General features: G+C 35.1%; 1 protein-coding gene across 2 annotated transcripts; it reads left to right on the top strand.

The window, feature by feature from the left end:
- Window positions 1–1588: 1588 nt before the first annotated feature.
- LOC132035115 (toMV susceptible protein tm-1(GCR26)) lies at window positions 1589–11924 on the top strand. Of its 2 annotated transcripts, none has more exons than XM_059425426.1 (9): window positions 1589–1892; window positions 3862–4515; window positions 5615–5821; window positions 6199–6414; window positions 6514–6733; window positions 7356–7603; window positions 9019–9197; window positions 9319–9572; window positions 11591–11924. In XM_059425426.1, the coding sequence occupies exons 1-9, from the start codon at window positions 1758–1760 to the stop codon at window positions 11740–11742; spliced, it is 2265 nt and encodes a 754-aa protein (XP_059281409.1). In that variant the 5' UTR covers window positions 1589–1757; the 3' UTR covers window positions 11743–11924. The 2 variants fall into 2 exon arrangements, with proteins under 2 accessions (XP_059281409.1, XP_059281414.1); XM_059425431.1 differs by lacking the exon at window positions 1589–1892 and adding an exon at window positions 3138–3160.
- The last annotated feature ends 2323 nt before the right edge of the window (window positions 11925–14247 follow it).

Genomic DNA, 14247 nt, shown 5'->3' with positions numbered 1-14247 from the left:
TTTTCAAAAAAGTACTTTTGTTAAAAGTAGTTTGTGTTTGTCAATTAATTTAAAAAGTACTTTTGAAAGAAAGAATTAGTGTTTGGCCAAGCTTTTAAAAAGTGTTTTTATGTGTATTTTTCTCAAAAGCTATTTTTTTTAGCTTCTTAAAAACTGTTTCTGCTACTCCTCAAAAGCACTTATTTTCTCCCAAAAACTTGGCCAAACACCTCACTTTTTTTAAAATAAGCACTTAATGAAAAAAATAAGTACTTTTAGGGGAAAAACAAGCTGGCCAAGCAGTATAAATTCTTTGCTCAAAGTCTTTTTAAATTAATTGGCCAACCGTTTTCTGCCAAAATCTTTTTTAAAAAGCACTTTTCAAAAAAAGTACTTTTCAAGATAAGCTGATTTTAGAAGTTAGACTGTTTGGCCAAGCAGTTAAAATTTGCTTATTTTGATAAGTACCTTTTTTGAAAGTACTTTTGAAAAAGTACCTTTGGCGAGAAGCAATTTGTGTTTGGCTAATCATTTGAAAAGTGTTTTTAATAAGTAGATTGTGTTTGGCTAATTTTTTTAAAAAGTGCTTTTGAATATCAAATTACAAAAAAGGACAAGTATCAATGAACATTTAATTGTTAAGATTATTTTAAGGAGAGAAATTATTTTAAATATCTATTATGAAAGACTTTAATTAAAATTTGTACTTTTAGTTAATCAAAATTAAAAAGTACATATTAAAATTTTCAATCGATATAATACATAGATAAATGAAAGAAAATATCAAATATTGGTATAATATCAACATGATGATTTAAATATATTAAAAACGTCGAGAAAAATAAATTATATGAAATGCATGATTAAAGAATCAGAATGAAATGAGTTGCTATACGTAGTAACCAAACGGGTTGTTTTATAATTAAAAATTAATGAATAATGAGGGATATACTTGTTAAATATTTATTTATGGTAGAGATATTTTTGTGTAGGGAAAAAAAATTCTGCTTCTGCTTCTTTCAAGAAGCAGAATTTTTAGCTTTTTTCCAACCGCATAAAACCTGTTTCTGCTACTCCTCAAGAGCAATTTCTTTTTTTGTTACTCAAATCAAAGAAAAAAGTGCTTCTAGCCTAAAAAAAAGCTTGGCCAAATTGGCTTTTAGTTTGACTTGACGCGGAGTTTAAGAAATAAAGAGAAACTTTTGAATCTTGTGGTCCTAAATTAAAGATGTGTATAGTGTACTAAAATGTTTTTTGTATCTTGTGATTATAAACTTACCGTGTAGAATATTTAAATTATCAATTTATTAAATATAAAGAGAGACACTCTTTTTTAAACAAACCAAACAAAAAAATAAGAAACTTAAATTTGAAAGGAGGGAGTAACTAGCAAAATGACTTTTAGACTTTTTAAAATAAGGTAAAAAGGCAAATTAAGAAAAGGAAAGAAAAGAGACCAAATGAGGCAAAACAGGACGGGTGAGACAGAAGCAAAATAGAGTTATACTCTTGGTCAAAAAATTATGTCACATTATCAAACTACAGATCGTAATAATAATATAAGTAGTAGAGTATATATTTCATTAATGTGGGCCCGCTGGAATAAAGAAATTGGAAATCCTTTTTCTCTCGACGGGTGTTCTGCCAGATGATCGAGATTCGACAAGTTACCGAACCTTCTCACTATCCTCACAGTAAAATAAACTCTACCCACCATTTTATGATCTCAATTAAGTTTATAACACAAAAAAACTATAGTGGCGTTTTAGTTGAGGAAAATGGCATCTGCAGAGAGTAACTCTGTTAGAATTTTCTGTATTGGAACAGCTGATACTAAACTCGATGAGCTTCGTTTCCTAGCCGAATCTGTTCGATCCACTCTTAAAACCTTCTCCAATAAATCCTCGTCTAAGGTTTGTTAATTAAATACACTTTACCTTTTGGTTTTTCTTTGTTAATTGTTGAAATATCATATTCTGTTACATTACAATTTGCTATTCTTTATAATGTAAATTAAAATGTAACTCCCTCTCTGTATTCAATAATTTAAATGTCTTACTTTTCTTTTTGGATACCAAGAAAGAGTGTCTCTTCTACTGTATTTAGTAAATTGACAATTCAAACATAGTATAATAATATTTTTGGTCCCTAAATTATAGGTATATTCTGATTTTGGTCCTTCTGATATATGACAAAGCATATTTAACCTTCAATTAATCGAAATGTGTGTTTTTAGTCCTTTTAGGTAAGAATTCTGTTGTATTTGAACTACTTTGAGAACTATATTACCATCAAATATGGAGTAACAGTACAAGCTTAACATAACACATGGGTACTTGAGTGGTGGAACGACTAATAATTATGGTAAATTTGTAAAAATTCACAAGCAAAGGGATCAAAACTGCACATTTCAATTAATTGAAGGTTAAATATGCTTAGTTAGATATCACAAGAATCAAAATTAAAATTTACCATTAATTGAAGGACCAAAAGTGCTATTAACCCTACAAATATGCTACATGGCAAGTTTAAAACTACAAGATTCAAAGGATATGTTAGTACATTGCACACATCTTTAATTTATAACCACAGGATTCAAAAGTCTCTTTTTATTCCTTAAACTTTGTGTCTAATTAAACTAAGACACTTAAATTAGGACAGATGCACGGAGGCCCGCGGTGCGGAGGTGTGTGAGGTTGGATATGGATGATTTTAGGAGAGGTAGACGTAGGCCGAAGGCGTATTGGGGAGAAGTGGTTAGACAGGACATGACGTGTTGCAGCTTACCGTGGACATGGCCTTAGCTAGGGGGTTGTGGAGGACGCGGATTAGGGTAGAAGGTTAGTAGTTGGTGGAGCGTAATCCCGTGTATCCATTCCGTACTAGTAGGCGTAGTGCTATCTTTGTAGTTTCTTGCCTTTTGATTTCCTGTTACTTTCTGATGTCTCTTGTGCTTCGATTATCGTATTAGTTTGCTCCGTTTACTGTTACTTATTTTCATACTGCTTATTTATAGTATTTTGCCTTGGTTCCTTTACTTTCATCAATTCTTGCCTGACTTTTTGCCCTGCTTTCTCTACCGCCGAGGGTCTTTCGGAAACAGCCTCCCTACCTCCCAAGGTAGGGGCAAGGTCTGTGTACACTCTACACTCCCCAGACCCCACTTGTGGGACTACACTGGGTATGTTGACTTGATTACTAATAACAAATACCTGACCTTATGGCATAAGTCATAACTGAGAAATAAAGGTCTTTCAATGGCCTTATATTAATTACGAGAATGTGCCTCGTAGCTTCTGAACTGCAAAAAGAGACCGAGAGAACAATTTAGTCTAACTATGCAGTTTGCAGTTGTTGAAACATTAAGAGGAAGGATTTAAGTTATATAGATACTGATTGTGTAGGGATAACTTTAAACTGTCGGTGGTTACTTACCTTGTTATAGACAGTTCCGTCCCAATTTATGTGGCACCATTTGACTAGGCACGGAGTTTAAGAAAGAAAGAAAGACTTTTGAAATTTGTGGTCCAAAACAAGCCTTGGATACTTGTGTGGCTGTAAATTATCTCGTTAAGGTTAAAAGGGGAATTTTAAAGTTAAATTATTTCTAAGTACAGAAATGTGACACTCTTTTGGACGGACTAAAAAGAAAAGTGTGCCACATAAATTGGGACAGAGTGAGTACTTGTTTAAAGTAAGCTGACAGGCCAAAAATTGTTTACAGAAAATAACCCTTAAGAGAACTAGTTTATAAAGTCAGCTAAAAATTATAATTTGCAAAAGTATATAGTAAATTAGATCATAAGTGGAATACTTTGTTGTAGAACATTTTGACTTCCTTTGACTGATATCAACCTTATGCTTATACATGGCAATGTATAGGTAGGAGTGACAGTTGTTGATGTCTCAACCAGCTTGAAGGAGACAGATAGTTGTGCTGATTTTGATTTTGTACCAAGGAAGGATGTGCTGTCATGCTATGCACGAGGGGGAGAATCTGTGGTCCAGCTTCCAGATGATAGAGGCCAAGCTATTGCGATTATGAATAAAGCTCTTGAAACTTTCCTGATGAAGGCTCATAATGACCAGATTCTTGCCGGAGTGATTGGCCTTGGGGGTAGTGGAGGAACATCTCTATTGTCATATGCCTTCCGATCGCTTCCAATTGGGATCCCGAAAGTTATAGTATCAACAGTTGCTAGTGGCCAAACTGAATCTTATATTGGAATATCAGACTTGGTATTATTTCCTTCAGTTGTAGATATTTGTGGGATTAACAATGTCAGTAAGGTTGTTCTATCTAATGCGGGTGCAGCTTTTGCTGGAATGGTGATTGGAAGGCTTGAAAGATCGAAAGAGCATAGCATCACTAATGAAAAGCTTACAGTTGGTGTAACTATGTTTGGGGTTACAACTCCTTGTGTTAATGCTGTCAAAGAAAGATTAGCTAAAGAAGGATACGAGACTTTGGTTTTCCACGCCACTGGTGTCGGGGGCAGGGCCATGGAGGATCTTGTTAGAGGAGGTTTTATACAGGTAATCCTGTTGCTCCATGGCCACTAATGGTTTCAGCGGTATGTAGTATTGATATTTCCTATTTTCCCTTATGATGAACTTTAAAGTCCTAAAATTGAAAATTCTATGGACCAATAAATCCTCTCTTCCTAACATCCTAAAAGTACTAAAATCTATTTACATTATGTAGTATTTTGTTTCAAACCCCTATTTTCACTATTGGACCATTGGACATCTTATCACGTAAAAATACCATCTGATTTAATCATAATAAAAATATTTAACTATTTAAGCACGAACAACGATGATAGTCATGGTAACAGTAGTGAGAAGCTAAGCAGTTTTGGTTAGTGATTCTCTTGTACGTTCATGTATTGCTTTGAATGGTTTACAACTTCTTAAATGATTAATTATAACGTATAATTATTTTCCATTTATATACAGTAATTCATATTTAATTTTCTAATTCCATGAGTTTATTCTCCTTTTCAAATCGAGAGTGTTCCATTTTTAACAGATAAACTAGTGCAAATAATTTGTTTATTTTCAATCTTCATTTCAATTTTTTGTTGTTGTCGTCATCATTAGTATGATCATAATAAACCAATTCATATGTGTTACCCTTCGCATATTATCATAATGAGATTGGATAATAAGACTGGGTGCTTTCAATATAAAACTGGCTAAAATTACGATCCTCATTATTATTCTAACTATTACTTCATTAATTTTAACTGGCTATACATCTTACTCATAGTCAGTTGAGCAAGAGTACAAATGGAATATACTATAATGCTATTAGCACTATAAGAAAATAGAATGAGGTGTAGGATTTATTGGTCTCTAAAACTTTTACTAGGTTTACAGTCAATTACAAAGGAAGTAAGACTCATTTGCCTGAGGCATTGGCCTGGATGCAACAAAAGTGCGGCCTCATTAGTTCATTGCGATTGATCCTTTCAAACTATTGGTAGAACCAGGGAAATTCATTTCGAAGAAGGTAGAGACTTGCAGTTTGTTCACTGAAATGGCTTGTCAAACATATTACTGATGTCTGAAGTATTACATTATCTCTTTCTGGAAAACGATTAATATCCATCTGTTATTTGACTTATTTTAGGGCGTGTTGGATATTACGACAACTGAGGTTGCAGATTACATAGTTGGAGGAGTTATGGCATGTGATGGTTCCCGATTTGATGCAATATTAGAGAAGAAGATTCCTTTGGTTCTGAGTGTGGGAGCATTGGATATGGTGAATTTTGGTCCTAAAACGACCATCCCTCCCGACTTTCAGCAAAGAAAGATTCATGAACATAATGAGCAGGTGATTCATCTTTTCATTTTGCTCCTTGTTTGTCTCTAAAGGAATTCCTTAAGATATTGAGCAGTAGTATTATCTAAAAAGTTAGTGTTGGAACACATACCATTTACAGTTTGACAATTGTGTGGTCGTGAAACAAAGTAGTGTGTTTGATGTCATCTTGCACAACTTAGAATAAGTAGAGGTAGCTAGCCATTTGGAAAACATCCCATGACGTCATGCTTTTGTTGTCACTAGGATATATTTTGCGAATCTTTGAAAATTTATTATATTGTGTTGTGACTGCTCTATTAAGAATATTGGTTTCAATTTGATAAACTATCAAATAAATATTTGAGATATGCCTATTGAGTTAAATTAACGGAATGCTTATGGTACAGGTTTCCCTAATGCGTACGTCGGTGGGTGAAAATAAGAAATTTGCTGCATTTATAGCAGAAAAGTTGAACAAGGCATCATCAAGTGTATGTGTTTGCTTACCAGAGAAAGGTGTCTCTGCATTGGATGCACCAGGGAAAGCCTTTTATGATCCTGAGGCAACTAGTTGTCTTACACATGAGCTACAGATGCTTCTTGAAAATAGTGAACGCTGTCAGGTACCACAGTTATTTATAAGGAAGAGGATTGGCAGCCTATGGTGTTACATTCCAGTGCAAAAATCAACTTGGATTATTGAAATGTTTGTTCACTGATAGGTTAAGGTCTTTCCTTACCATATCAATGATGTGGAGTTCGCAAATGCTTTAGTTGATTCATTCTTGGAAATCTCTCCGAAATCTAGACATGTTGAATATCAGCCAGCCGAGTCCAAATCTATCCAAGACATTCAGAATGATAACGCTGTCCCTCAGAAATATTCCTCATGCGGCGGAACAAACTTTTCTCGCCTGAATGACTTTCCAAATGCAAAACCAGGTGATGATTCTTCCTAAAAGTCAGGGCTAACAATTTCCATCACAATGACATGGCAAATAAGCTGCTAGAGAATTACTGAACGGTTTCCCCTATATGATTACTGCAAGTGAATCCTGGTTTCTTCTATTAATTTATGTACCTGTTCCCGAAGTAGTGTTGGCCTGTTCACATTATTTTCTAGGTTTAAGAAAAAGCTTTCTTCTTATCTTTGCCAAAGCTCATTGAATCCTATCCTCGACACCAATGTAGATTTAAGATGATAAGTGGAATAAACTGGCATTTATGTCAACCTTAGTTTGCCATAGAAGCCAACAAAGTGAAAGATGACAAGAGAGTCTTCTTTATACTTTCTTAGAGTGAAATATGATTGATCTTGTCTCAGGAATTATTTTCTTACCAATAGGTTGCTGGTTATGGGCTAGCTTGAAATGCCATATCATGGATTGTTGTCCGTCACTGTCATCATAATCATCTCTACTATTATTATGTGAATCTCTTGGAAATAGAATATACTGGTTCATTAACAGGGAAATGAATCTAACAGCTTCTCAGTTAATGATTTTTCTTTTCTTCCTTTAATTTGTATGAATACTTGACGAGAAACTTAATCTTTCTTGAGCAGAAACTTTGCAGAAAAGAATTGTGATACTGCAGAAATTGAAAGATCAAATAAGTAAGGGCAAGCCCGTTATTGGGGCTGGTGCTGGTACAGGTATTTCTGCTAAGTTTGAGGAAGCTGGTGGTGTAGATTTGATTGTCTTGTACAACTCGGGGCGCTTTAGGATGGCAGGAAGGGGATCCTTAGCTGGTCTATTGCCTTTTGCTGATGCAAATGCCATTGTACTTGAGATGGCCAACGAAGTATTGCCTGTAAGTCCTACTTGTTGTGTGCTACTTTAGTTCTTCTGAAAACCTTATCGACTTTTAGGCTCAGCTTCACCGATCTTTTATTGTTTGATTTTAGCTCGGGTTGGACTTGAACACGACTTTACTGTTCAAGTAAAATACAACCTGCTGTCAAGCAGTTCATGTTCAATTCAAAGGCTTAAGAAATTGATAAAACCTTATTTGACTCAGCATGAACGAAGCACTACAAGACATACCCCGTCCAACCCACCCAAGTTTGGGCTGATCATTGACGCGCCCATTTATAAGCTCAGTCCATTTCAGCCCATAAAAGATTGGCTCTGACAGCCGAAATTGACCCATGAGAATTCTTGTCAAAATATTGTCAAAAAGATATTTTTTATATTTGATATGTTATATATATCCATAATAAAGAAAAAAAAAAACTATTAGTATTAGGTACTAAAAAATTATAAAAGGAAAAACAAAGAAATTAAAACTTAGAAAGAGTTGAGCGGTTTGGGTTATGACCCGCTTTTTAGCCCAAGTAATTTTTGGGTGGGTCAGTAACCCGCCCATTTATTAACTCACCCATTTTGACCCGTCCAAATTCAACCCAACTCGCCCATTTGACACCCCTAGTCAGACACATGAAAGCTGATCCATGTCATATCTATGATTCTTGTCAGTACCTCTTTCTGGGAGTAGAACTCGCAGTGTTGCCTCAAAAAGACACTCTCAGGAAATCCCTGCCAAATTTGCAGTAAGTTATGGACACATCACTCAATGGTTGGTTAGAGATGAAAACAAATGTCGATAGAATTGGAACTAACTTCAATCCAGCTTGGGCTTTCAACAGTTTCTATATTGTCAAGTCAATCCGACCTTAGTCTTAATCCAGTTAAATAGTTGGACTTCTCGCACTTGCTGAATTAGATGAGAAGTGACATAGTTGATATGTCCGCTTATGTATTTGGAAAATCAGAGGTTTAACTTCGTTGCGTAGAAGACTGACTAAACCCTGCAGAACCACCTATCTGACTGGGTATCTATTAATTGTGAACTTTACGTGCTACATTTGTAATAGGGCAAAATAGCTCACAAGTCCAGGCATGGAACTAAGTTGTTTTTAATATTCTTCAAAATTTCAAAGGTGGATTACAATAGATTTTATATATATATATATATATATATAGAGAGAGAGAGAGAGAGAGAGAGAGAGTTTTCATATGAGTTCTGTTGCAAATGATAAACCATCATTGAGGTTTCTTACTATGTCCTTCATAGGGTGGTGCATTATCTAGAAAGTTTCTGAGTGATGAGAATATTTCTACTGATGGTTCATTGAGATGCTTTGTCCATTTTTTTCGTTAAAAGGAAGGTCCTTTCTTTTTCCTCCGGAATGGAGGCTTAGTTTCTATCAATGTTGAAATCTTCAGGTGGTTAAGGAAGTGGCTGTTCTGGCTGGAGTTTGTGCTACTGATCCTTTCCGCAGGATGGATAACTTCCTGAAGCAGTTGGAATCTGTTGGATTCTGCGGAGTGCAAAACTTTCCTACTGTTGGTCTATTTGATGGTAACTTTAGACAAAATTTGGAAGAAACTGGAATGGGTTATGGGTAAGTCTCAGTAAATATGTTTTAGTAAGACTTAAAGCTTATATCCTTCTTTTAATTGTAACAATGGCGATGGCATTTCTTACAGACGAACCATATCCTGATATCTTAATTTTATATTCAGCTTGGAGGTTGAGATGATTGCAACAGCTCACAGGATGGGCCTTTTGACAACCCCATATGCTTTCTGCCCAGATGAAGCCGTTGCTATGGCTAAAGCTGGTGCCGACATCATAGTGGCCCATATGGGGCTTACAACATCTGGTTCAATTGGTGCAAAAACAGCTGTCTCATTGGAGGGAAGTGTAACTTGTGTCCAAGCTATCGCAGATGCTACTCATAGGATAAATCCTGATGCTATTGTGCTCTGCCATGGAGGTAAATCCGCGTAAATCCGCGAAACCTAAAGTAACTAGAAAATTCTTAGGCAAAAAGCGAAAGAAAATGGCTGGACCAATTCTGTGTTATTAGTGTAGCCAACTAAAGCAAAATCTCTGCCATATTCCAGCTAAAATAATTTGATAATTAAGCAGTACTCTGATGGTGTACCAGATGGGTTCACTGGCTTCACTAATATTGAAGTCATTTTGACTAATTCCTTGGCGTGTAAACAATAAGTTAGGTAGACTACTGAAAGCTTAAGCATATGTGAGAGCAGCTTCTCATATCACTTGTGAGGATTCTCATACAATGTTGTTATTTACAATGTCCTATCCCAATGGTACGAGTACCAGTCCTAAGGTAGTTGCCTAATTTATGTTACACCATTTAATTAGTGCACTATACTGGATTATAATATTAATGAACCTAGAGATTCTAGTAAAAGAAACATTTTGTCAAGTGGTGAGGTTTGGTAATCTGCTGTCTTTCTTGAATGTTCCATGTGTGTGTAACAGTCCATATAGATTTAGCATTGATTCACTGCAGTTTCTCCATTGTCTCATGAATCATGAGTTCATGACCGGGAAAACAAATGCTGGTTGAAACTTTTTGGATTTACAGCTGCATTTTTTATGGTTTATTTCCCTTAAAGTTTGCTCAATTATTTTCCTACGAACATATGCTCTGGTTATCTTCCATTATATTTGTGCAAGTAGACATTTTCTTTATTCGAGGTATGTTGAGGTAGGCTCTTAGTACTCCTTTGAATTTGTGTTTTTCTGAGTCCTATAATGTAGGTTCAATTTCTGTATGAAATGAGGAGGTGTGTGTTTTTTATTTGCTTTCTTGTAACCAGAAAATTGTATGATTCAAACATATACTCCCTCCATTTCAAATTATGTGAACCCATTTGACTGGGCACGACATTTAAAAAAGAGTGAAAACTTTTGAAACTTGTGGTTCAAAATTAGTCTTGAATATAAGTCACTTCATAAAGTGAATTTGTTTCCAAATTAGGAAAGAGGTCATTCATTTTGGCACGGATTAAAAAGGAAATAGATTCACATAAATTGAAACAGAGGGAGTATTTTGCTTCCCCTATCAGCAAGAGAAAAAATTGTTTTATGATGGATAACAATAGATACTTGGAATGAAGTCCGCTCTAATTCATGTAATGAATGAGGCTGTTCTCTTTTGTTTGTCTCTCTTATTTTTTTTCCAGTATCTCACCAAAGACTTGGTATATTTTGCAGAATATCCACGTCATTTTTTCTCTAACATAAAATATCTGCTAGTTAAGTAGATAATGTCAGTTACTATCATTTTGTAATCCAGCATTTTTCTTGTCATTTTTTTTTTTAAAAATAAATCAATCTCCTCCATCTCGCATTTTTCTTGTCATCTTAATCTTTTTTTTTTTTTTTAAATCAATCTCCTCCATCTCTATCACTAGAGGATGGAAGAATATATATATATATATAGAGTCAGTACTTACAAAACAGAGGAGAAACTATCTCCATGTACCTACTTAGAAAGGAACAACCTCCATTCTATGTGATAAGTAGGCTTTCTAATCAGCTCTCAAAAAATCAAATCAAGGTACATCAAAATTATAAATTCTAGACATGCATCTCTCCATAGAGAAGGAATTCCTAAGTGTCTTCCTTTTAAATGAGGAAAATGAAATTTGTCCATTCTCAATTCACCTTTAGCATATTTAGGAAGCATGTTGCAATCATTCATCTTAATCTTGTTCAAAAGCAATAATGTTGTTCTTTTTCTGCCAGACAATCCGCGAAGTCTAATTTGGAACAAAATCTTAAGTTGTCAAACAAATACTAGTGGTTATCAAATTTTACAATTATCTGAGTAAGATTAACATGGGGGGAGTTGATCTTATCTTTGACAAGTTTTTGTATCGTCAATTTGTTAGTCTTTATCACGACGGCACGTTCTTTTCTTCTCCTTCTGATTTATTTAGTCGCTAAAGTGAAGAATGTTTGCTCTATTTGCAGGCCCTATATCTAGCCCTGAAGAGGCAGCATATGTACTGAAGAGAACCACAGGAGTTCATGGATTTTATGGCGCTTCAAGCATCGAGAGACTACCAGTTGAGCAAGCTATAACTGCAACTGTCCAGCAGTACAAATCTATTTCTATGGAGTGAGATGAAATGGGTTTAGGTTCCTTAAAAGTCCGAAACCTATATGTATGATCTTCACCTCTTTCTTTATATATTAGTCTTGTTCCTCTTAAGCTCTTCACTGTTGAAAGAAATTTGTAGCTTGAACCTGAGATTGATGATGTATGATGCAGATCGCGTATGTGCAATATCTCTTTTTTGTCTAATATGTTGTGTTAATACGTTTATGAAGCTTTCTCCAAGTGTTTCTTACACATTCATAATCACCTTTTGAGGGCAAATTATTTTTCTTTATTTCAAAGTTCTTAATATTCGGAGTTCGGGCAAAGGGAAGTATACATGGATAGTTACTCTGAGCCTGTCCTTGGCTCCTTTGTACTCATCTAGCAACTTGACACGCCACAACAATGCAGCTGCAGTTGTGTATCCAAATGTTTTCAGTTTAACAAGTTATCTGTTTAACCCGAAATTAGGCAATCAATTAAATTTGTAAGTGAGGTATAGGATATGTGGAGAAACTTTAATCTATTTTGGTTTTTGTGGGAATATTTATATATGTATGGAATCGTGTCTAATGGTTTGCAAGTATGAATATATGCGTTAATAACTTGGAAAAATACATTGCATATGTTGCTATGGATGATTAAGTAAAAAGATATTAGAAGAGTGAAACTAACAATAATACTCCACAGATTCGGACTAAAGAGAAGTAATATTTTGACTTGCTATTACAATGCTCTAGATTCCAACCAGCTAACCCTTAAAAGTAGGGAAATGCCCCTTATTTATAGTTTTGCCTTATGGGTCTTGCATACAACATAAAGCCCTTTTTAGAATAAAGAAAACCCTAAAAGGATAAGGTTGGGCCGTACGGTCTGACACCCGTACGATTGGCAGTACAATGTAGTAGAACGGTCTTGACGCGTGGCAATTTTGTAACTGATCAACCGGACTAACGGCCACGATCAACTCGGTCATGGAGAAACTAGGCTAACGGCCACGATCAACTTGGTCATGAAGAAACCGGATCACATGATGCCGAGTTTGGTCCGGAGATATCGGACCAAACAGGTTTGCTTCACTTTTCCTAGGCGCGGCCAAAATGCAATTCCATCAGTTCTAAGGGCAGACTCGGTGACCATGCCTGTTTCTTCTTATCTCCGGTCCCCGGTTTCATCGGTCTTGCGTATATCCGATTTTTACCGTATACATGATCCATGATCTCTTCATCATCAACCTTTTACATTGGCTGGATGTGAGTCCCTCTGCAGCATGGACTGCGTGAAGTTCTCGTGATGTTCGTTTCCATTAAGCGATTGGATATTGTTGTCTTGAAGTCTCCATTAGCTCCAACGTGCCTGGACTTATTGCTTTATATGCTAATCATATATGGATTTGCGAGGTTGTAAATAAACATATTCTACATGGAACACGAATTATCTTCCCCCTTTTCATAATAATTTATTTTTCAATGTTAGTATGTTTTCATGGTGGATAGAAAATTCTCCTACATGTTGCAACACATCTTTTCCTGCATGCAATAATCAACTCTAGCTATATCTGGCACCTGATCGTGACTCGAAATGGTAGAAGGCAGCAGAAACTTCACTGCAGTTTCTCATAATCGCTAAGCTAATATAATATGAAACTGTTAAAAGTTTGGCATCTTATTGTATCCTAATGGAGTACTACCAGTCTACTGGACAAGGCGTAGAAATTATGCTAGACAAGGCATAGTTCTGTAGGATAAGTTAATTTCTACAAAATTATATTGGACAAGATATAGTTTCTATGTAACTTAATTTCTACCGAACTATGTCAAATAAGGCATAGTTTCTATGTAGAACTATGTTGGACAAGGCATAGTTTCTATGTAACTATGCCTTGTCCGGTATAGTTTTGTAAAAATTAAGTTATACTACAACACTATGCCGGAAAAGACATACAACATAATTATGCCTTAAGGCATAATAACTTTGCCCGAATAGGCATAGTTTTTATGAAAATCTTGCCTTACAATTTTTTTTCCTACTCTACCGGGATTCGAACCCAGAATGTCGAGGATATTTTTGGCCGCTTTTTTATTACTTAAAGTGCCGAAGGCAAAAATTAATGACCAGCGATTTGAGGGCCAAAAATTAAAGACCACCCCCAAAATAGGGATTTGTGCGAATGACCCAAAACAATTACCCAATATGGCCATTCGATGATAGGTTGCTGCTTCATTTTGTTCTGTGATGGATTCCGGCGACAGTGGGTTCCCCCCATGATGGGCCACTACTACATCTTATACCCAACGTGCTTGTGTGTGTAGTTATTTTTTTAAATTTCTAATTTGTCTTTTTTTTTCTTTTTAAAAATAAAAATAAAATGCAAAGATAAAAGTATTAGCTAATTATTTTAAACTAATAATAATATAATTAAATTAAATAATTAGATTATAAAAGAAGTAATTAAAAGAAACGCTAAAGTAAAAATTAACTTGCTAAAATGATATAAAAATTAAAATATTAAAATAAATTTAAAGGA

Source organism: Lycium ferocissimum, chromosome 2 (genome assembly GCF_029784015.1).
Source record: "Lycium ferocissimum isolate CSIRO_LF1 chromosome 2, AGI_CSIRO_Lferr_CH_V1, whole genome shotgun sequence".
Taxonomy (NCBI): domain Eukaryota; kingdom Viridiplantae; phylum Streptophyta; class Magnoliopsida; order Solanales; family Solanaceae; genus Lycium; species Lycium ferocissimum.
The sequence above is the reverse complement of the archived record's forward strand: the minus strand, read 5'-3'. Positions and strand labels throughout refer to the sequence as shown.

What these genes read in the sequence shown, in the direction of transcription:
- LOC132035115 (XM_059425426.1), top strand. Translation starts at nt 1,758, where the DNA reads ATGGCATCTGCAGAGAGTAACTCTGTTAGAATTTTCTGTATTGGAACA. An exon ending in TTCATGAACATAATGAGCAG is followed by an intron (nt 5,822 to 6,198) that starts GTGATTCATCTT and finishes CTTATGGTACAG; the next exon opens with GTTTCCCTAATGCGTACGTC. An exon ending in TGGCCAACGAAGTATTGCCT is followed by an intron (nt 7,604 to 9,018) that starts GTAAGTCCTACT and finishes TGAAATCTTCAG; the next exon opens with GTGGTTAAGGAAGTGGCTGT.